The sequence below is a fragment of the Scylla paramamosain genome, chromosome 32, assembly GCF_035594125.1.
Source record: "Scylla paramamosain isolate STU-SP2022 chromosome 32, ASM3559412v1, whole genome shotgun sequence".
Lineage (NCBI taxonomy): Eukaryota > Metazoa > Arthropoda > Malacostraca > Decapoda > Portunidae > Scylla > Scylla paramamosain.
This window is the reverse complement of record NC_087182.1, coordinates 12,128,863-12,150,912: the sequence shown is the minus strand read 5'-3', so window position 1 is coordinate 12,150,912 and position 22,050 is coordinate 12,128,863. Positions and strand designations below refer to the sequence as shown.

The 22,050-nt window shown below is 39.1% G+C and overlaps 2 protein-coding genes across 6 annotated transcripts; one reads left to right on the top strand and one right to left on the bottom strand.

Annotated features, from left to right (window-relative positions):
* Positions 1–967: 967 nt before the first annotated feature.
* On the bottom strand, positions 968–12,873 carry LOC135089202 (UDP-glycosyltransferase UGT5-like). Of its 3 annotated transcripts, none has more exons than XM_063984548.1 (8): positions 12,764–12,873; positions 10,846–12,483; positions 2,849–3,097; positions 2,533–2,769; positions 2,075–2,239; positions 1,745–1,967; positions 1,433–1,652; positions 968–1,302 (listed from the first exon to the last, which is right to left on the bottom strand). In XM_063984548.1, the coding sequence occupies exons 2-8, from the start codon at positions 10,876–10,878 to the stop codon at positions 1,023–1,025; spliced, it is 1,407 nt and encodes a 468-aa protein (XP_063840618.1). In that variant the 5' UTR covers positions 10,879–12,483; positions 12,764–12,873; the 3' UTR covers positions 968–1,022. The 3 variants fall into 3 exon arrangements, with proteins under 3 accessions (XP_063840618.1, XP_063840620.1, XP_063840617.1); XM_063984550.1 differs by having other exon boundaries at positions 10,846–11,238; positions 12,764–12,849; XM_063984547.1 differs by lacking the exons at positions 10,846–12,483; positions 12,764–12,873 and adding an exon at positions 3,177–3,366.
* Positions 12,874–15,150: 2,277 nt separating this feature from the next.
* Positions 15,151–21,511, top strand: LOC135089200 (UDP-glycosyltransferase UGT5-like). Of its 3 annotated transcripts, none has more exons than XM_063984538.1 (8): positions 15,151–15,230; positions 17,785–17,958; positions 18,058–18,306; positions 18,561–18,794; positions 18,948–19,112; positions 20,478–20,700; positions 20,812–21,031; positions 21,168–21,511. In XM_063984538.1, exons 1-8 carry the CDS (start codon positions 15,189–15,191, stop codon positions 21,445–21,447), a joined length of 1,587 nt encoding a protein of 528 aa, XP_063840608.1. In that variant the 5' UTR covers positions 15,151–15,188; the 3' UTR covers positions 21,448–21,511. The 3 variants fall into 3 exon arrangements, with proteins under 3 accessions (XP_063840608.1, XP_063840611.1, XP_063840610.1); XM_063984541.1 differs by lacking the exon at positions 15,151–15,230 and adding an exon at positions 15,247–15,269; XM_063984540.1 differs by lacking the exon at positions 15,151–15,230 and adding an exon at positions 15,296–15,428.
* The last annotated feature ends 539 nt before the right edge of the window (positions 21,512–22,050 follow it).

Genomic DNA, 22,050 nt, shown 5'->3' with positions numbered 1-22,050 from the left:
CAGGAGTGAAGTACACTGAAGAGCCGTGGTGCCGCTTCCTATGGGAAGTAATTCTAATGTTGTCATCCAGTAAATCCCACTGCTTCAATCTGGAAACAAGCAGCTCCGCATTAGAATATGTCACGGCCATTTTTCTGATGTCATTGGTGTCCTCTTGATTGGGATAGTAGGGACATCTAACACCAGCCACTCGGTGGCGGCTGCTTCCAGTAGCCGTCGCTCCTTGTTCTTCCTTAGAATCGTCATCGCTTGCTTTTTCTACTAGACTAGGTTGATCTTTCAAGGGAGGCTGTGACACAGGAATATCAGTGGAGTTACAAATAGCAAACAGATGCAACAGATGAGGGAATGTCAGGGTACTCAATAGGAAGCGCATTTTTAGGTGCAACAGATGAGGGAATGTCAGGGTACTCAATAGGAAGCGCATTTTTCACCTTTCTTCTTCAGAAACAGCAGTCCGTAAGATGGCCTGAGGCCTCACGCTAGACACGAGGAATGGCAAAACGCAATGTCCTCTTCTCTCCTCTAAACCATCCTTCGAGAGTGCGGTGGCAGTAGTCACAGATAACAAGGGGAGCCCAACTTTTATCCTGGTCTCCAACTAGCATTCCAAAATAGGCATGATTGGCTTCCTTTACTCGGATGCACCTGTCTAAGTAGTGATTTTTAGCAGATTTAAAAAAAATAAATAAATACTCGTCACATGCCTAGCAGAAGCTGTCTGCCAAGTATTTGCAACCACAAGTAGCCATTACTTTTTTTTCACACATTAAAGAAAAGGATAAAAGAGCAGAAAGTTCCTATGAATACACAATTTTTGGACAAAATATAAATGTAAGTCTAGGCCAGAAAAAGAGGTCCAAAGAAGAGAGCAGGATGACCTGCTATTGGTGAATAAGGCAGTGTTATGAAAAGCGACTTTTCTATTTGTAACGGAGTAAGCTAACTATCCTCTAACACCGGGATGGAAAGATGAACTATAATAACGCCATATTTTCGCTAGCACCCCTTCATCTGATTCTTTAGTGCGTTTCCTTCTTCGCTCTGTCGCCGAAGAGGACACAGGAGGCTGACCACATGAGTCGGCGAATGACAAATATCAACACCAGCAAAGCCAGCAACAGGAAGCCCACTATGTCCAGCATTAGGAACTCCACCCAGGATAGCTGTGTGGCCGGGCACCTCAGCTTGAGTGCCCCTCGGTGGCGGATCACGTACTCCGTCCAGAACACTGCACGCTCCTGCGGCGTCGTTGGTTGATCCCTTAAGGACGCCGACATCCTGTCCACGTTTTCTTTGAATCTGAATAATGACAGCACCAAATCAAACATTTAAGAACACCTCACCTGCGGACTTTTACCATTCATTCCGAATGGAACAGTCAATAATCAGAGGGTTCATGACGGTTCATGAACCGCTGAGGGAAACTAACTTTGTGTTATTGATGATGTCAGTGAGGGCGTCGACGATCCTGTCGGCAGTAAGTTCCTCCCACACCAACAAGCGACCAATTTCCGCGTTTTCAATGAACATGCCGTTCCTGGGCTGGTCACCGAAGATGGGGAGGACGAGAAGGGTTGTAGCGTGAAAGATGGACTCCTGAAGGCTGAGGAGGCCGCCATGGGAGATGAACACCTTCACATTGTGGTGAGCTGCAGTGCAAAGGGCGTGTCAGGCGGCTGTTCCAGATGTTTTTGCAATAGGTGGTGTGCTTTTTATTGTAATAGCATTTTAGCCAGCTTACCGAGGATGTCCTGCTGGGGGAGCCAGCTGCTAATCCTGACGTTGTCAGACGCTCCTTCCAGTTCTCCTTCATACTTCCACAGGACCCGCTGTGGCAATCTGCGGAAAGCCTCCAGGAATGTTTGACGGTAATTTGGTGGCATGGATTCACCGCGGGTGACGGAACCCAGACTGAAGTAGACGACGCCTGCAGTTCCTGCCCCGGCGAGCCACGACTCCAGGTCCTAAGCAGCATTTCACAAAGAAAAAAAATTTAAATGTTTCCTCTTAGTTTCGTGTGCACCATTAGTTTACGAAAGTATGTGAACGATAACGGATTGATATTTCTTACTTGTGGTAGAGGCTTGCCAGGTCGGCAGTGCATGGCTCCCACCTCCACCTGTGAAGGTAGGAGAGGTACCAGAGTAGTAATGCTGAAGTGAGTGTTCATCAGTGTCAGACTCTGATTCCTCTCAATGTCTAGCAGAGGCGGCAGGTCAGGGAACTGGGCTGAGATCTGCTGGACATTATTCTTTGTAAGAGTATTTTCCATGTCTTCCTGATTATCACTAGTACTAGTATGTCTTTCTTGTTTTTATTTTTTGCTCTTTTTAGAATTTGCCATCAGTTTGCCGCAGACGATGAAATACGACGTGTTGATGAAAATACAAATTTTGTAAAATAAAAAAAATGCAAGACAGCAATACTCTTTATGCATACGAGAAAAACGTTCATTATGATAATCTGGCGTGCATGTACCTCCAACTATCTTCACACAGATAAGCATTAATTAATAATTAACAAACATACCTCTTTCTGAACCAAGGGCACAATATTCCAGTGCCTCCACGTGAACCCTGAGGCAAGGAGCCAAAGGATACTTTTGAAGCGATCCCAAGCAGACATCGGGAAGGACCTCGGCACGAACATTATTTCAGGCACGTAAGACGGACTGAGGACATTTCCCAGAATGGCACTCTGGTGAGGGTCAATCCCGGGCGTAGCGACAGTAATGAAAGGGACTTCATGTACGAAAGGATACACCATCTGGGGACGAGACATTGATAAGAACGGTTGTGTCACACTTGGTCTTTGCGCTGTCTTGTTTAGTGCCTTGAATTCTTACCTCATTGAACTTATAGTTCACCACTATGAGATCGAACTCCTTTCTTCTTTCATATAATTCCGTCACTGCCTGTCTCTTGTATAGATTCTTGGCGAAGGAAAGTATCGTCTTTTTGAGTCCATCAAAGTTTTCATTTTTTCTGACTTCGAACATGTTGCGTTTGGCGTCCTCAAAGTACGACAGGCCGTGATTGACCTCCGTGATGTTTGGATGTTTGGACGCAACAGGAATGTTGGTGAGCATCACCACCTGCGGAAAGAAGCGCAGCCTTACGATGAGGTTTATCTTCATAACACGTGTTCAAGAGATCAAGACAAACAGTTTTCACCTTGTGGCCGCGACTAGCCAGGGCCTCGGCAACGGGTTGGAAAACGCGGTTATGACTCTTGGAGGACACTGGCAGCAGCATGAGAATTTTGTACGATCTCTCCGGTGGTGACAGGTTCCCCGAAACACTTCCCGCCAAGGACACTGCCAGCACGCACAGCATCATCGCCTCCATATGTAATCGTTTAAGCGAGGAACTGTTAATAACAAGATAGAAAAGTATATATATATATATATATATATATATATATATATATATATATATATATATATATATATATATATATATATATATATATATATATATATATATATATATATATATATATATATATATATATATATATATTTTTTTTTTTTTTTTTTTATCAAGAAGGGACACCGGCCAAGGGCAACAAAAATCCAATAAAGAAAAAAAGTAAAGCCCACTGAGATGCCGGTCCCCGAATAGGATCCGAAGTGGTAGTCAAAAATTGAAGGATAAGTGTCTTGAAACCTCCCTCTTGAAGGAGCTCAAGTCATAGGAGGGTGAAAAATACAGAAGCAGGCAGGGAGTTTCAGAGTTTACCAGAGAAAGGAATGAATGATTGAGAATACTGGTTAACTCTTGCCTTAGAGAGGTGGACAGAATAGGAGTGAGAGAAGGAAGAAAGTCTTGTGCACCAAGGCCGTAGGAGGAAAGAAGGCATGCAGTTTTGAGAGAGAGAGAGAGAGAGAGAGAGAGAGAGAGAGAGAGAGAGAGAGAGAGAGAGAGAGAGAGAGAGAGAGAGAGAGAGAGAGAGAGAGAGAGAGAGAGAGAGAGAGAGAGAGAGAGAGAGAGAGAGAGAGAGAGAGAGAGAGAGAGAGAGAGAGAGAGAGAGAGAGAGAGAGAGAGAGAGAGAGAGAGAGAGAGAGGTTGAAGACAGTCAATAAGAGAAGAGGAGTTGATGAGACGAAAAGCTTTTGATTCTACCCTGTCTAGAAGAGCGGTATGAATGGAACCTCCCCAGATATGTGAAGCACATACTCCATACATGAGCGGATAAGGCCCCTGTACAGAGTTAACAGTTGTGGTGAGAAAAACTGGCGGAGAAGTCACAGAACACTTAACTTCAGAGAAACTATTTTAGCTTGAGATGAGATGTGAAGTTCCCAGTTTAGATTAGAAGTAAAGGACAAACTGAGGATGTTCAGTGTAGAAGAGAAGGAAAATTCAGTGTCACTGAAGAAGAGGGGATGATTGTCTGGAAGGCTGTGTCGAGTTGATAGATGGAGAAATTTAGGTTTTGAGGCACTGAACAATACCAAGTTTGCTCTGCCCCAATCAGAAATTTTAGAGAGATCGGAAGTCAGCCGTTTTGTGGCTTCCTTGCGTGACTTGTTACTTCCTGAAGGGTTGGACGTCTACGAAAAGACGTGGAAAAGTGCAGGGTGGTATCATCAGCGTAGGAGTGGATAGGACAAGAAGTTTGCTTTAAAAGATCATTGATGAATAATAGGAAGAGAGTGGATGACAGGAAAGAACCCTTAGGAACATCACTGTTAATAAATTTAAGAGAAGAAAAAAGACCGTCTACCACAGCAGCAATTGAATGGTCAGAAAGGGAACTTGAGGTGAAGTTACAGAGAGAAGGATAGAAGCCGTAGGAGGATAGTTTGGAAATCATAGCTTTGTATCAGACTCTATCAAAAGTTTTTGATATGTCTAAGGCAATAGCAAAAGTTTCAGCAAAATCTCTAAAAGAAGATGATCAAGACTCAGTAAGGAAAGCCAGATCACCAGTACAGCGGCCATCACGGACCCCATACTGGCGATCAGATAGAAGATTGTTAAGTGATAGATGTTTAAGATTCTTCCTGTTGAGGAAAGATTAAAAAACTTTAGATAGGCAGGAAATTAAAACAATAGGACATTAGTTTGAGGGATTAGAACGGTCACCCTTTTTAGGAAGAGGCTGAGTGTAGGCAAACTCCCAGCAAGAAGGAAAGGTACTTGTTGACAGACAGAGTTGAAAAAAGTTTGACTAGGCAAGGTGCAAGCACGGAGGCACAGTTTCGGAGAACAATAGGAGGGACCCCATCAGGTCCATAAGCCTTCCGAGGGTTTAGGCCGGCGAGGGCATGGGAAACATCATTACGGAGAATTTCAATAGGTAGCATGAAGTAGTCAGAGGGTGGAGGAGAGGGAGGAACAAGCCCTGAATTGTCCAACGTAGAGTTTTTAGCAAAGGTCTGAGCGAAGAGTTCAGTTTTTAAGATAGATGTGGTTACCAGTGGTGCCATCTGGCTGAAATAAAGGAGGGAAAGAAGAAGCAAAGTTATTGGAGATATTTTTGGCTAGGTGTCAGAAGTCACGAGGGGAGTTCGATCTTGAAAGATTTTGACACTTTCTATTAATGAAGGAGTTTTTGGTTAGTTGGAAAACAGACTTGGCATGGTTCCTGGCAGAAATATAAAGTGCATGAGATTCTGGTGATGGAAGGCTCAAGTACCTTTTGTGAGCCACTCCTCTATCATGTACAGCACGAGAACAGGTTGTGTTAAACGAAGGTATGGAAAGTCTAGGTCGAGAAAAAGAGTGAGGAATGTACGCATCCATGTCAGAGACATTCACCTCTTTTATGCGCTCAGCACACTGTGATGGGTCTGACACGCAAGCATTAGTCATATATATATATATATATATATATATATATATATATATATATATATATATATATATATATATATATATATATATATATATATATATATATATATAACACCAAAAAATGTGATGACAGAGGTTGCAAAGATAAGGGAAGTGTGGATGTGCTGGATTTCGCAGTGAGAGTTCAGAGGAGTTGAAAAATTCCACACTCCTGTCTTCTATCTATACACATAATTTGCTTTTTTATAAGAAAATTTGTAATTTTATGACCAATAGGAGATATCATGACATTTTTCATTGTCTCAGTCGCCAGGTGTTCTTAGCGTCGTTCTCCTTTTAGAAAATATGTGGATAACTTTGAATTTCATAATTTATGAAAAAAAAATTTATATACATATGATCAATGCTTTTTCTCAACTTTTCTGTACGTTTGATATTACATATGTGCAAACAGTAGGTACATAATTACACTATACTGATCAGTATGATTATTGCGAGTTCTTAATTGTGCTGACTTCAGCCATAAATGGATGTTTCTTTTTTCAGCTTTTTCTTGAATGAAAGTTGTAGTCTGCCACAGCATACACAAACACAAACATCATAAATATCGTTTCCACGTTTTGTTATTATTGACAGTCCGGACTCAACGCCTTAAAGAAAATATAATGATTCGTCTGGTAGCACGTCAGGATTCCGCTCAAGGATACCACTGTTTCATAATTCATAATTTGCGCCTCACTTTGCATTGAAAGTATATAATTACTGTCGATGTTGGTATCATCATCATAACCATTATTATCTTCACCTTTACCAAAACTGCACAACTCACCCTGTAACACACGCAATATCATCATGAAAAGTTACCTACAAGATGAATCACCAGAGCAGACGGGTCAGGGAGCAAGGTGGTGCATTGGAGTCGCGTATGACACCACTTATTTATCATCTTTACACCAAAGAGAATAAGATGGCAAAAGTCTATGAAAAAAAGAAAAAAAGTTAAAAGAGCATAGGGGACACTGTTCGTAATAAAAGGAAAAGCAAACATAGAATGACATAAAACAAAGTAATTACAAACCGAACATGAAAAACTCGGCATGGTATGCGATGGTATATAATAACGTTGCTTTAATTCTGAATTATAACACACACACACACACACACACACACACACACACACACACACACACACACACACACACATCTGGGCAGCATTCCTTTCCTTTTACTGTTATACCAGAGAGGCAAGGTCAGAACTTTAACTTATAAATGATCTTCTAACTATTCACTGCCGGCTGAATAATGGTTACGGCGTGAAAAGCAAACTCCACAACTCGTCTCAACCTTGGCCCATAGTTTGAACACGAGAACTCTTGATTGCGAGTCACACAATTCACTGTACCACCCATAACAATAATAATAATAGTAATAATAATAATAATAATAATAATAATAATAATAATAATAATAATAATAATACTCCATACATATAGCAAATCACCATTCTCCTCTGGGGTAGGTAGTCGAATCAAGGCGCTACACCCACGCACTCGCTGTCACAATCAGTATTCTCTCACAGCTTGACTTCCGCCAAAAGCGGGGAGGACGGATTTTCAGCTATCTCGCTGCACTAGGCTCAGCTGCAGATAGCCTCGTTGGATAATATCTGTCACAACTACTGGAACTTAGAATTTACACACAATACTTTTATAATGTAATACGCATTACTGCAGTGAGTCTCGTGCTATACTTGTGTGCTGCTGCCTGACGTTGAAACATAAACTGGGTGTAGTGCAAGGGACTCACCACACCTGAGAGTCATACACTATGTAATTACCTAATATTTGCATAATTATATACCACGATACCACGGACGAGATAATTGCAGTGGTTTTTACAATCTGTGTTGACGAGGTCAATGCATACGTAAGTCTACATAGAAGAATAATTATATATATATATATATATATATATATATATATATATATATATATATATATATATATATATATATATATATATATATATATATATATATATATATATATATATATATATATATATATATATATATGTATATATATATATATATATATATACGAGTATATATATATATATATATATTATATATATATATATATATATATATATATATCATCCAAATCGGACTGCTCTTCTGGTATCGACCCTAAGTGTCTTGACACCTCCCTCAATTTCTTCATTAACTTCTGCAACATTCGCGGTCTCCCGCAATGTTGCATCTTTACCTATCTTCTACTGCTCTTTTCATGCTAACTGCTCTTCTGATCTTGCTAACTGCATGCTTCCCGTCCTTCCGCGGCCTCGCTGCACAAGACTTTCTTCTTTCTCTCATCCCTATTCTGTCCACCTTTCTAATGAAAGAGTTAACCAGTATTCTCAATCATTCATCCCTTTATCTGGTAAACTCTGGAACTCCCTGTCTGCTTCTGTATTTCCATCTTCCCATGATTTGAACTTCTTCAAGAGGGAGGTTTCAAGACACTTATCCTTCCTCTTGGGACCCTGCTCGGGGACCGGCATCTCTGTGGGCTTTTTTTTTTTTTTATTAGATTTTTGTTGCCCTTGGCCGGTGTCCCTCTTACATTAAAAAAAAAAAAACTACCTAACATCAAAATTGCAGGTTTGATGGCAGGTATGATTCTGATCCATCAGTTACACACACACACACACACACACATACACACACACTTTTCAAAAGTCTATTAGACAAGTGTTCATAATTGTTGCCAAATTTGTTCATGATCTGTGAGCGTTGTAGAGAGCTTTGGAAAAAGTTGGGGATATTCTGTATGCGACATGAAGTATTCATTCCAAAAGAATATATAAAAAGAATACAAGAAAATAAGGGAAACTGTGAGAAGCGGTCAAGCCTACACGTGGCAGCCCCTGCATGAAAATATACAGCTACTTATTTCCACCTATTATGATCATGCATAGATTTACTTAATTTTTAAAGCTTCCTAATGACTAGGCAGTAACAGCTGATTACTAAGTCTGTTCCATTCATCTATCAAACTATTCGAAAACCAATTTCTTCCTATATCTTTTTAAATATAATTTTATCAAGATTAAATCTACTATTTCTCGCCCTATCAAGAACATATTGCTTATGTCCCCTTTGTTATATACCCTATAACTATGCCATTTAAAGACCTCTTCCTTTAATATGGCAACCACAACTGGACAGCATAATCTAGATGAGGTCTGACCATTGTCAAATATAATTTAAATACTAAGTCCTTCTGGACTTCTACTTTTAATGTTCCTAAATATGAATCCTAATACCCAATTTGTCTTAATTTCTGACTTTTTTTTTCTTTCATTTTTTTTTTTTTTTTTACTCTACACTAAACTTCAACATCTTTGTCGTTCCCTGTTCTTACCAGAGCATCGTTCTTCACTATATATCTACTGTGTGAACTTCTACTTACACTAAGTACTTCATATTTCCATTGGATATTTTTGAATAATTTAACAGTAGTAAAGAGTATGCCAATGCAACACACTAACAGCGTCACATATTATTCTGTTCTCCATTCGCCGATCGATAATTTTGTAGGCTGGAGGTGTAGAAGCAGACGTATAAATTACAATAATGTTCACGAAAAGACGTGTGAAGAAACCATCATATACGGAAGCATTACTCCCACAGTTTCTTAAGTTAGTGAAGAAGAAGAAGAAGAAGAAGAAGAAGAAAGAGAAGAAGAAGAAGAAGAAGAAGAAGAAGAAGAAGAAGACGAAGAAGAAGAAGAAGAAGAAGAAGAAGAAGAAGAAGAAGAAGAAGAAGAAGAAGAAGAAGAAGAAGAAAAGAAAGAAGAAGAAGAAGAAGAAGAAGAAGAAGAAGAAGAAGAAGAAGAAGAAGAAGAAGAAGAAGAAGAAGAAGAAGAAGAAGAAGAAGAAGAAGAAGAAGAAGAAGAAGAAGAAGAAGAAGAAGAATAAGAAGAAGAAGAAGAAGAAGAAGAAGAAGAAGAAGAAGAAGAAGAAGAAGAAGAAGAAGAAGAAGAAGAAGAAGAAGAAGAAGAAGAAGAAGAAGAAGAAGAAGAAGAAGAAGAAGAAGAAGAAGAAGAAGAAGAAGAAGAAGAAGAAGAAGAAGAAGAAGAAGAAGAAGAAGAAGAAGATAAGAAGAAGAAGAAGAAGAAGAAAGAAGAAGAAGAAGAAGAAGAAGAAGAAGAAAGAGAAGAAGAAGAAGAAGAAGAAGAAGAAGAAGAAGAAGAAGAAGAAGAAGAAGAAGAAAGAAGAAGAAGAAGAAGAAGAAGAAGAAGAAGAAAGAAGAAGAAGAAGAAGAAGAAAGAAGAAGAAGAAAGAGAAGAAGAAGAAGAAGAAGAAGAAGAAGAAGAAGAAGAAGAAGAAGAAGAAGAAGAAAGAAGAAGAAGAAGAAGAAGAAGAAGAAGAAGAAGAAGAAGAAGAAGAAGAAGAAGAAGAAGAAGAAGAAGAAGAAGAAGAAGAAGAAGAAGAAGAAGAAGAAGAAGAAGAAGAAGAAGAAGAAGAAGAAGAAGAAGAAGAAGAAGAAGAAGAAGAAGAAGAAGAAGAAGAAGAAGAAGAAGAAGAAGAAGAAGAAGAAGAAGAAGAAGAAGAAGAAGAAGAAGAAGAAGAAGAAGAAGAAGAAGAAGAAGAAGAAGAAGAAGAAGAAGAAGAAGAAGAAGAAGAAGAAGAAGAAGAAGAAGAAGAAGAAGAAGAAGAAGAAGAAGAAGAAGAAGAAGAAGAAGAAGAAGAAGAAGAAGAAGAAGAAGAAGAAGAAGAAGAAGAAGAAGAAGAAGAAATAACAAGGAAGAACTAAAAAAACTACTCAATAAATAACCTACCAACTAATTTTTAGGCGCATCTTGTGATTTTCTTTTGGAATTCACGTTATGTGGATTTCGTTGGGTCGGTCTAAATTACATTTCATGACGTCATGTATTATGTTAGGTCATATTTTCCCCACTGTTAGTCGTACGGATTCAGTACATAAATACTGAAAATAAGACAGGTAAATTTCCGAGAATACTACTTACCTTACCTGAAGATATGAACGAAAATTAAAGGACGTCATCTTTTCCTCTTCTTCCGCTTTTCTTCTCTTTATTTATTTATTTATCTATTTATTTACTTATTATTTTTTGTGGCTTTCACTTCAAATTATTCTCCTTTTTTTTTTCTTTAATCATAATTTTCAACTCTCTTAGCAAACTCTTAAATGCGCACTATTGTTTATTGTCTTACATCTCATCTATTTTCTGATTTGCATTCCCACATTGATTTCTAATTACAATATAAATTTCGTAACAACTGTACTGATTTCCTATGCATTATCATTTCTCTAATCACTATATTGATTTCTCTAGACATCTTATTGATTATCTTACCATTATATGAATTCCAGTCAATTTTGAATTTCTGATATATCTGATATCTGGTAATATTCATATTGAGTTTATTAACGATGTACTCGTACCTCTTGTTTAGAAGCAAATGTTGAATTTTCCAGTTGAGTTTTCTAGTTGAGCCTACCACCGTCCTGTCCGCAATATTGAAGGACCTGAGGAAAATCAGGGTTTTCGAAGTTTTTGGCTTCAAAAACATCGAATCCAAAGATGAATAATGTTTCAGAATTTTTGGCTTCGGAAGCATCGAATCTAAAGATGAATAATGAATACAGTATGAATGAATTGTTATCTTAATGAAATAAAGGTAACCATCAATTTAGCTGAGAATCGTTGGCAACACTGCTCCCTACAATGCCAGTGGCTCCGGCGTGTTAAGTCACTGGCACAGCCATGCCCTCCCCCACCTCATCAAAAATGCATATTGCCACTCGATTCGATGTTCTAAGTAAAAACCATAGTTTCCCACAGGTTCCTCAATACGGTTGGAGTGGAAGGTGGGAAACAACTAACGTGAACGAAAAAGAAAAAAAAAAAAGTATAACTCGAAAACTGCAAATTTGAGGGAGAAAAGAGGTACCAAATATTTTTTTTTACACAAATATTACCTCTTCGTAAAAAAAAATCTTATTTGTTGGTCATTTGCTCTAACACACTTTAATAACGCACTTAAAACACTACGCTTATCTTGCCTGAGCTCTGTAAGGTGATAAACTACATGGGCCCCACAAAAAATAACGCAGTACCACCCGGGCACTTTACAACAATACATCAGTATATTCCTTTTTTTTCTTTTTGTGGGGCTACGAACCCACATCTTTCTCATTTTTCGGCAACGGACGTACATTTATTGTTTTCTCGATTATGGATGCACATTTTTCGATTACTTAGGTACATTTTTCGTGTATTAATGTACTTTTCTCAGCTACAGATGCATACTTCTCAATTGTAGATGCCCATTTATTTCATTATTTATTTATTTATTTTTTTTCAGGCTGCAGCTCTCTTTTTTCCAACGCATTCTTTGATCTAAGAGCACACATTTTTTTCGACTTATGACTCACACATCTCGGCTCCGGACGCACTTTTTTTTTTTTTTTCGGGGATTATGGATGCACCTTTGCAGAAGACGTAATGAAACACTTGCGGCAGAAATAAAGATATATAAGTGAAAAATAAAAAGTAGTTTTGGTTTTAGCAAAGTTTTCATCCAACATTTTTCTGCGATGTTTATGTTGCCATTTTCCGTCATCGATACATCAATTATTCACTCACTGCGAAAAAAAAAAAAAAAAATACGAGTTTCACTTTTTCCTGAACACTACGTTAATCTCTATGAAAGTATACAGTCATTCACCACCAACACTTTTCGGCCAAGCGTGTATGAGCAAGACAATCATGTAATTAAGGCTTGCCAGGCACCGATCCGCAACTCACCGCCACCCACACTGTCAGGCTACCGCCACTTCACACACTTCACCACAAAACTGATGTTCTCAGCACTTTTTACGCACACTACAATATTCCTGACACGCTTAACTATGGGCAGCTCACATGATTCGTGTTTCTATGGTAAGAAATGCTGAGTTGAAGACTATTTTTTTCTTCCTCTGCTCGCCTGGCGCAAACGTGGTTGGGACTCGACTCAGACTGGACTAGCGAACACCAATTCAGTCTCGGATGTGTCGAGACTCGAGTCAAGTTCAGCTTTGTTTTCTTTTTCACTCCTGTTCTGATTAAATTATGATATGTTTCATGTGTTTTCTTTTGTTTAATAACATTTGTGTTGAGTTAGCTGTTTTCTTGTGGTTGATAATGACGATGGTAAATTCCAAGATTAGAACTCATTTATTTCGATATTGGTGAAGTCGTCCTTGAAGCACTGAACTACATGAACTCAGAACTAGAACTCTATCATAGATTGATGTTCTAGACAAAATAAAGAAAGAAAATCCAGATTGATGTTCTAGACAAAATAAAGAAAGAAAATCCAGAAGTGACAACTTATACATAGAAGCTAACTCACAAACCAACAAAACTCTATTAAGCTACCAGGAAAGTTTTAAAAGATTTACAGACAGAAGGTATAATCAGAAAGGAATGAAAAAAGTCAAGTAGTACTGAAGACCATCTTTTACGCGGTGTAAACAGTATTTATTTAATACTTCAGGCGTTTTCTTGAAACTATAGGCTCTCATTCTGACTCCGATTTTTTTTTCTTTTTTTTTCCTATTACTGATGATGCAGAATCCTTGTTAAACTATTACCAGAATGATTGAGACTTCCACTAGACTGTGTGACCAAAACTAAACGTACTCGAGGTACAATACGAAATGCTGCAGAATATGTTCCCTTTTATATGTTGTTGGGGATCACATGAAGATCAGCCACCACTCCTACTCTTAAGGCGTGTTAGATATCTTAAGTTAGAGAAGGCAAGATCACTCTTTTCATAATTTTTCCTCGTTTTAGTTTTCCTGTTGTTAATTTGATAATATTAGCAGCAGTAGCAGCAACAGCACCAGTAGTGATAACAGTAGCAGGAGGAGTAGTAGTAGTAGTATAATATATATATATATATATATATATATATATATATATATATATATATATATATATATATATATATATATATATATATATATATATATATATATATATATATATATATATATATATATATATATATATATGTAGTAGTAGTAATAGTAATAACAGCAGTAGTAACAATAGTACCAACAGCAGCAGCAGCAGAAATAGTAGCAGTGGTATTAGTAATAGCATTAGCAGCATCAGTAGTGGTAGTAGTAGTAGTAATAGTAGTAGTAGTAGTAAAAGTTCTTGTTTTACTTGTTGTTATTCTTGATGTAGTTGCTGTTCTTGCTGTTGTTGTTGTTCTTGTGGTGGTGATGATGGTGGTGGTGGTGGTGGTGGTGATGATGATGACAGTGCCAGTGATAGTTGTAGTAGTAGTAGTAGCAGTAGGAGTGGTAGCAGTAGTAGTAGTTGTAGTAGTAATAGTAGTAGTAGCAGTAGTAGTAGTAGTAGTAGTAATAATAGTAGTAGTAGTGAAAGTTGTTATTTTGTTGTTATTCTTGATGTTGCTATTGTTGTTGTTGTTGTTGTTGTTGTTGTTGTTGTTGTTGCTGTTGTTGTGGTGGTGGTGGTGGTGGTAGTGACGGTGGTGGCAGCGCCAGTGACAGTGTTAGTAATACATAGTAGATAGTAGTAGTAGTAGTAGTAGTAGTAGTAAAAGTTGTTGTTTTACTTATTATTCTTGATATTGTTATTGTTGTTGTGGTGGTGGTAGTGATAGTGGTGGTGGTGGTGGCAGTGCCAGTGATAGTGGTGATACATAATAGTAGTAAGAGTAGTAGTAGTAGTAGTAGTAAAGGAACTATCAAAAGTACAAGTATCAAGAGCATCAACGTGGGTTTACGTTCATGCATGGGTTTATGCGAGAAGTAAAATGTAGCTCAAAGCACAATATTAAGATGTAGGTCAAGATAAAACTCTCTCTCTCTCTCTCTCTCTCTCTCTCTCTCTCTCTCTCTCTCTCTCTCTCTCTCTCTCTCTCTCTCTCTCTCTCTCTCTCTCTCTCTCTCTCTCTCTCTCTCTCAATAAGAGTACAACGAGAGTTTTCTTATCAACTCTGTCATCCACTGTATCAGAATGATGCCTGCAACTATCTAGTTTGTCTGTCAGTATAAAAAGATATGCAACATATGAACATGTTTTCCACATCCTTGCTTTGTTTTTGCCACAGATTTCATAAATTTTTGCAGGAACAATTTCAATCCTTGCTGAGTTACTCCTACAAGTTTTGAAATTAATATAATTGTCAAGCAAGCAAAAAAGAAATATGATAAATTGCGATGGAAGTAGTTTATAGTACAATGCAAGGGTAATAATGCGCTTCATGGCAACAAAACCAGACTCTCGGGACTGCCAGACGTAGGTACTTACATCTATTTCTTACATGATACTTGATGACAGCATTCACATCACCATGGAACTTCAGGTGAGTATATTAAACCGGCGTCTCTGCTGGTCTCCTTAGGTACGTGTTTGCACTGTTATGCTGTTAGTTGCTGTACTATTTACTGTTTGAACGGGTGTCTCTTCAACATGATAAAAGTTGGTGAGTCATTTACCCCCATTAACGCTGTACATCTGAGTGGCCGTCAAGATCACATAGCTTCCCGCGAAATCTTCACAGGTGAGTGCATTGACTCTTGTGTCCCTGCAGGAAAGATTGTAAGGTGTCGTATACAATGATGTTGCTAATTTTTCTATAATTTATGTTCTAAATCAGAATTTCACCGTGACGGTGAAAGCGTCTTGCTCTCCATTGGCGTCATTGTGTCGGGATGGTGGTGTGTTCAGGCGACGGTCCGCTTATGAAATTTTATTTATCTCAGTGGTTGTCACGGTTATACGACAAATGAGCACCGACTAGTAAACGCAACTGCAAACAAGCGCAACAACAGTTTAAAGCGTTACATTGTAATTCAGAACAATTCCAGATACGTGATCGAGGAGAAAACAGTGGAAGCAAGTGGAACACATTAGTAACTTAAGGCGTGATGCCTAAAACACCTTGAAACCATGGGACAGTGTTTGGCAATCTCTCCCAACAATACATGAATTATTATGAGGAGATAAAGATTGGAATCTCTGGTTACTCTGAATCACACTAACTTCCTTGACAGAGTTATAAACACACCTTCAAGAGTGTCGTTTTTTACGTTGCCCGTGGTGTTTTACATGTAAATGGTTCGTTCTCTCGCTGTGGATGTCCTGCCAGTAGTGTGTTTTACGCAGTGCTGATTTAATTTCCAGTTCGCTGGTGTTTATTTTCGCCAGAATTCTCCTTAACAATATCCCAATGGTAAGCTAGCTAAAAGGCTCTTTCGGCAGTGCCAGCAAAACCACTTTCGTTCGCTAAAGTTTTATAAAGATCTCACAGTACATAAGTAAGAGTATATAGTTCGCGGAGCACGAGCCATCCAGGCTGAATTAGTGGCTAAAGTTGAGAGAGAGAGAGAGAAAGATAAAGATAAATAAAGAATATGGCTGATAAAATTCTAATATAAGGAAAGCTTCAATGAAAGCTTCGATGTTTATTAGAAAGTCAAGTAAACGACGCAAAATCTAGAATGGAGACGATGAATGCAGGACATAATCTTGCGCAACACACAGAGGCTGCTGTCTTGCGCATATGTAGAAGGAAGATCATGCAAATCCACCTGAGAGTTTCATTTGCTGAAGCCGCCATATGGTGATTGTTTATAAACTGATAATAAGAATCCACCAGAGTTTTGATGTCTCGCTCACTTGCTAGTAAAACCGCTCAAGTGTGTGCTTACACACGGGCCATTCTGCACTTCGATATAATGATTTCTCAAGTCGCTGAGGCGTGTAAATGGGTCGTGCTTTGTGGAGTCCCCACTGCAACCTTTAGAAGTATAGCCGTGAGCTCAACTGTTATGCACTCAACTGCCGTCATCATTGGTCATGCACTCAACTGCCGTGAGCTCAACTGTCATGCACTCAAATGCCATGTCGTCAATGGTCAAGCATTCAACTGCCGAACGCTTAATTCTCATGTACTCTTTTATCATGCACTTTATTCTCTTGTTCTTAATTGTTATGGCCAATTGTCGTGCCCTTAATTATCGTGCATTCAATAATTGGCGCTCACATGCCGTGAGCTGACCGGCTTGTACTGAATTACGGTACATTCAATTGTTGTGTCCTCAGTTGTCGTGCACTCAGTAACTGTTACTGTAACTCAATTATTATTGGCGCTCAATTGTTGCGCTCAGTTGATGCCGCTTGATTAATGTGCACTCAGTCGTCGTGCGCCTAATAGTTATGTGCTAAGTCGTAGGAGCTCAAAATTCTTGTGTGTAATCGTGGTGCGCTCAATACTTATGCTCTGAAAAGATGTGCGGCCAATGATGGCACGCTCAGTTCGGAGCTCAGCTATCGTGCACTCAATGGAAGGAGCTTATATTTCAAAACACCTGGTAATACAACTCCTGCAGTTTTTTTTTTTTTTTTCTAACAGCAAAGAAACCTCCATAATTTAATGCTATAATCCTTGCAAAAATTATGACACGCGAAGATATTAAAGTTTTGTGGATATCAGACGTCCTTTTTTGCTTGAAATCAGAAAGAAATGCATTGGTTTACAGTGTTTTTTTCGTAATACGTTCACCAAACATCCATTTTAATCAAAAACATTATTTTCGCTTTAAAAGATAGTTATTGAAACAAGAAAAAAGAAACTGTTGCATAGATTTGAATACACACGACTGCTCCAAGACACATGGAGCTGAAAATTATCCTGTAAAGTTATTATATTGTTGACAACTTTTGAAATATAAAAATCCAAGTTTACATTCTTCGCTTCCAAAACTCTTACTTTCTAGATACTCACGAGCAAGCCCTCAGAAATATCTGTTCCGTAAATCTTAGTAAATTAGAATTTCATAAAGGTCCCTTACGTTTACAAGATGAGGTTGACAAGATAACAAACAACAGTACAACCACAAGTTTCTCGTCGACAGATGAAGGTGATAACACTGTTTCTGGTAGTGGCAGCACTGGCGGGGAGCGCAGCAGGAGTCTTACCACCCCCTGAGAAATCTTACAAGCTCCTCATGCTGCTTCCTGTCTCTGCTAAGAGTCACTGGAACATGTTCATGGCCATAGCCGAAGCTTTGGCTGACCGTGGCCACAAGGTGGGATGCGGTGCTTTTTTAAAGTGACGTAATTCACTAATGATAACAACTCCATCTTCCGTTGTTATAACACGTTTTTTTTTTTTTTTCTATTCACAGGTCGTGATGATCACCAACCATCCAAAAGCTTCCACACATCCAAACATCCATGAGATCCATCATGGGCTGACGCATATGGAATTACTTAACATGTTTAACAAGGGAAAGGAAATGTCTGGCGGTTTATCATCTTTTGATAATTTCTTACCAGCCATGTCCTGGGACTTGTACAAAGTACCGTCAGTCAAGCAGTTGTATGAAAAAAGGAAAGAATTTGATCTTATTATTGTCAACCACATGTTTAATGAAGTAAGTGCGAGTCTCTGCTTCGAAGAACTAATCACAAGAACATATGCACATAAGAAAAATAAAAGAAGTTGTAAGAAACCATCAAGCCTACACGTTACAGTCCTTGTATGAAACATACCTACCTATTTCCACTATCATCATTATCCATAATTTTGTCTAATCTTCTTCTAAAGCTCCGTCATCACTCAGCACTCTATTTGGATAATGCATTGCCAGCAACTCCACAGTCTCATCGAGCACCGTCTTGTCCCCAGATTGTGTATCCGTTCGTGCACGAACTTCCCTTCATCACTGTCGCCACCATCGCGATGGACCACCGCCAGAGTGCCGTCCTAGGGAATGTTCTTAATCCTTCCTACGCCCCCAACTCCCTCGTTGGTTACCGCTGTCCCTTGTCTTTGTGGCAGCGTGTCAAGAACACAGTTATTCACTCCTGGTTACCGTTCTACTGGAGGAAGTGGGCTGTTGTTCCGCGCATTCAGAAGGAGGTTAGTCTCCATTTTTTTTTTTTTTTTTTTTTTTGTTGTTGTGACACGCCACAGGTTCAAGTTCAATAAAATAAGACTAATAGATTGGACCAGTTCATTAATTATAATTATGGTTGATTTATGTTCTAGTATTATATTTTTAAACCTCTTCAGATCTCAGCTCAATTCCCTGATCTGCCGCCGCTGCTGGACATCGAGAGGAACCAGAGTCTGACACTGATGAACACTCACTTCAGCATTGCCACGCCGGTGCCTCTCCTGCCCTCACAGGTGGAGGTGGGCGCCATACACTGCCGCTCCGCAAAACCCCTACCTCAGGTACTATGAGATTCTAGTCGTATAGGTTTCTCAGAAAGTCACTTGCTAAGAAATTACAATGCAGGGAAACCATAGATACTTAATCTGTCCTTTGTTTAGGCATTTTTTATGTCAATAAGAGTAACTACTATTTATTTGTTTATATATTTATGCATTTACTTGTTCGTTTATCCGTTTCTTTATTTATTTGTTTATCATTCTTATTTAGGTATCACTTTAGGGGAGGGATTGCATGGGAGGACAAGATGGGAGACGTTGCACGCTACAGCTGGTAAATTTAAAGAACGGCTAAGTAGGCGTCTGTCTAACTTCCTTACATCTTGTCTTTACATCATGTCATAAAGTTACTCGTATAACGATCTCATACTTCATATCCCTTTAAAGCTAATAATCGCTTCGTACTCAGGAATACTTTGTTGTCAGTCACAGCATTTACATTTTACAATGAATATTGTTTCATACATAGCCTACATGAAACCAAATCCCTCATAAATTACTTTATCGCTCCCTTATAGTTTACCCGCTTAGTGCTAGTGTAGTACAATTAGTTTAGAGTTCTGAACCTAGTACAGTTTCATTGTATGTTGATTTCTATATTTCTATAAATTTCTATAAAACGAACAGAGACAGAGACAAAGAGACACAGATCTGAATGCTAAAACATATAATACATCCATATTTATGAGATATGGATATACACCTGAATATATTCGACACGTAATACTTTTATACGTCAATGCTAATAACATTTGTGGGATATAGATATACATCTAAGTATATTCGAACGTAATTCCTTCATATCTATCAATGCTATTGATATATATGTTTTTTTTTTTTTTGTTTTTTTTTTGCACACCAAACTTGTGTAAATGTAGCGTAGGCCACTTCAAGCCTTTGCAGCAAGGACACACACACACACACACACACACACACACACACACACACTTGTTCTCTGTTCGGGGAGCATTGTCTGCAATTTGGAAGAGGACAAATCCGACTTGTCTGTTTAATATGGGATTCAATCTCAAACTTTTTCAGGTCTCTAAACTTTCAGCTATACTACTATATGAGATATATCCTGGAATCGGAATAGTATACACCTCGCCTCAATTCTTGTAATCAAATAACATTATTCGTTTTGTTTTTATATATCACATATATAGGCAGAGTAATAAAATTACGATTTTATTAAACTAAAAAAAGGATTACAAACGTTGATTGGGAATAACTATAAAAATGTGGAAAAGTATTCGTAGACCAGTATAAGACGAAATTACTTAATGTTAACATACATATCGGATGGACGAGGGCACATTCCTTCCTTCGATCGGTTTAAAATTATCCTAGTACACGGGGCCATTTCAGGAACTGGAGTCGTGGCTCACAGGAGCGGGTTCTGCGGGCGTCATCTACTTCAGTCTTGGCTCAGTCGCACTCGGCAAAACCATGCCGTTGAAGTATCGCCAGGTCTTCCTGGAGGCTTTCCGCAGGCTGCCGCAGCGAGTCCTATGGAAGTACGAGGGGGAGCTGCAGGGCGCGTCAGACAACGTCAGGGTCCGCAGCTGGCTGCCCCAGCAGGACATACTTGGTAAGTCACCCACCACACCATTACAATGAAAGACACTGACAATTAGAGTCTCGTGTTGTACTCTTGCAAGGAGGACTGGCACAGTCGCCTGACACGCCGTTCGTGCCGCAGCTCACAACAACGTAAAAGTGTTCATCTCCCACGGCGGTCTCCTCAGCCTTCAGGAGTCCATCTTTCATGTTACACCCCTCCTCGTCCTGCCCATCTTTAGCGACCAGCCAAGGAATGGCATGTTCGTGGAAAACTCGGATATTGGTCGTGTGTTAGTGTGGGATGAACTTACTGCTGACAGGATCGTCGACGCCCTCAATGACATCATCAGCAACACAAAGTAAGTTTTCCTCAGCAGTGCACTGTTTACATTTTCCCTCTGGTTCATAACGGTTCTATAAGGCATGCATTACAAAGGCAAGCGAGGCTGTCTGCTACGAAGGTGGTCCTGAGTGTCTGGTGCTGTCATTGTCCAGGTACAAGGAGAACGTGGCCAGGATGTCGGCGTCTTTAAGGGATCAACCGACGACCCCACAGGAGCGTGCGGTGTTCTGGACGGAGTATGTCATCCGCCACCGAGGGGCGCCCCAGCTGAGGTGTCCGGCCGCCCAGCTCTCCTGGGTGGAGTTCCTGATGCTAGACGTGGTGGGTCTCCTGTTGCTGGCCCTGCTGCTGCTGCTGTTTCTCATCCGACGACTCCTGAGGGCAGTCTCTGCCGTCCTCTTCAGTGATCATTCCAAAAAGAAAACTGCCTAGTTGTCTAACATAATTTAACCTTATATGAATTAGTTCTACTTAACATTAAATGGAAATGAATGACGATCACTATTTGGTTTCATTTAATTGAAATTATTTTCGTTTTCTTTCCTAAAAATGCCGATGTATTTCTACATACAATGTCAAAAGGTTATTTATGAAGTATACTTGAGGAGACGCTTGAGGGGGTTAAAACAGGTGTTGAAAGTATGATAAGGAGTACGTAGTGAAGGTAATACATTGTTGTTTTAAGGAAAATTGTTGATTGATATTGATTAATGGCGTTCTTTAGTGATTTGCTATTAAAAGTGAAGTAGTAATAAAGCAAAATGGGAAGGAAAGGGTGATATCAGAGGGGATACTACTTGGAGGATCAAGCAGCGGTACATGTGACAGTGATAATATTAGGTTTTACTTATTGAGTCGTGCGTATCCGGTAGCGTATAACCTACTAATATATTAATTAGTACATTGTTTTTCCAGCATAAGTTCTCTGAAAGTAAAAAAAAAAGTTACGGTTGTTGAAATTCCAACCCTTGTACTGAAAGAGAAAACAGTGTGTGTACACCTTTGGTTTCCTTCCTCAGTTACTGACAGGTGGTA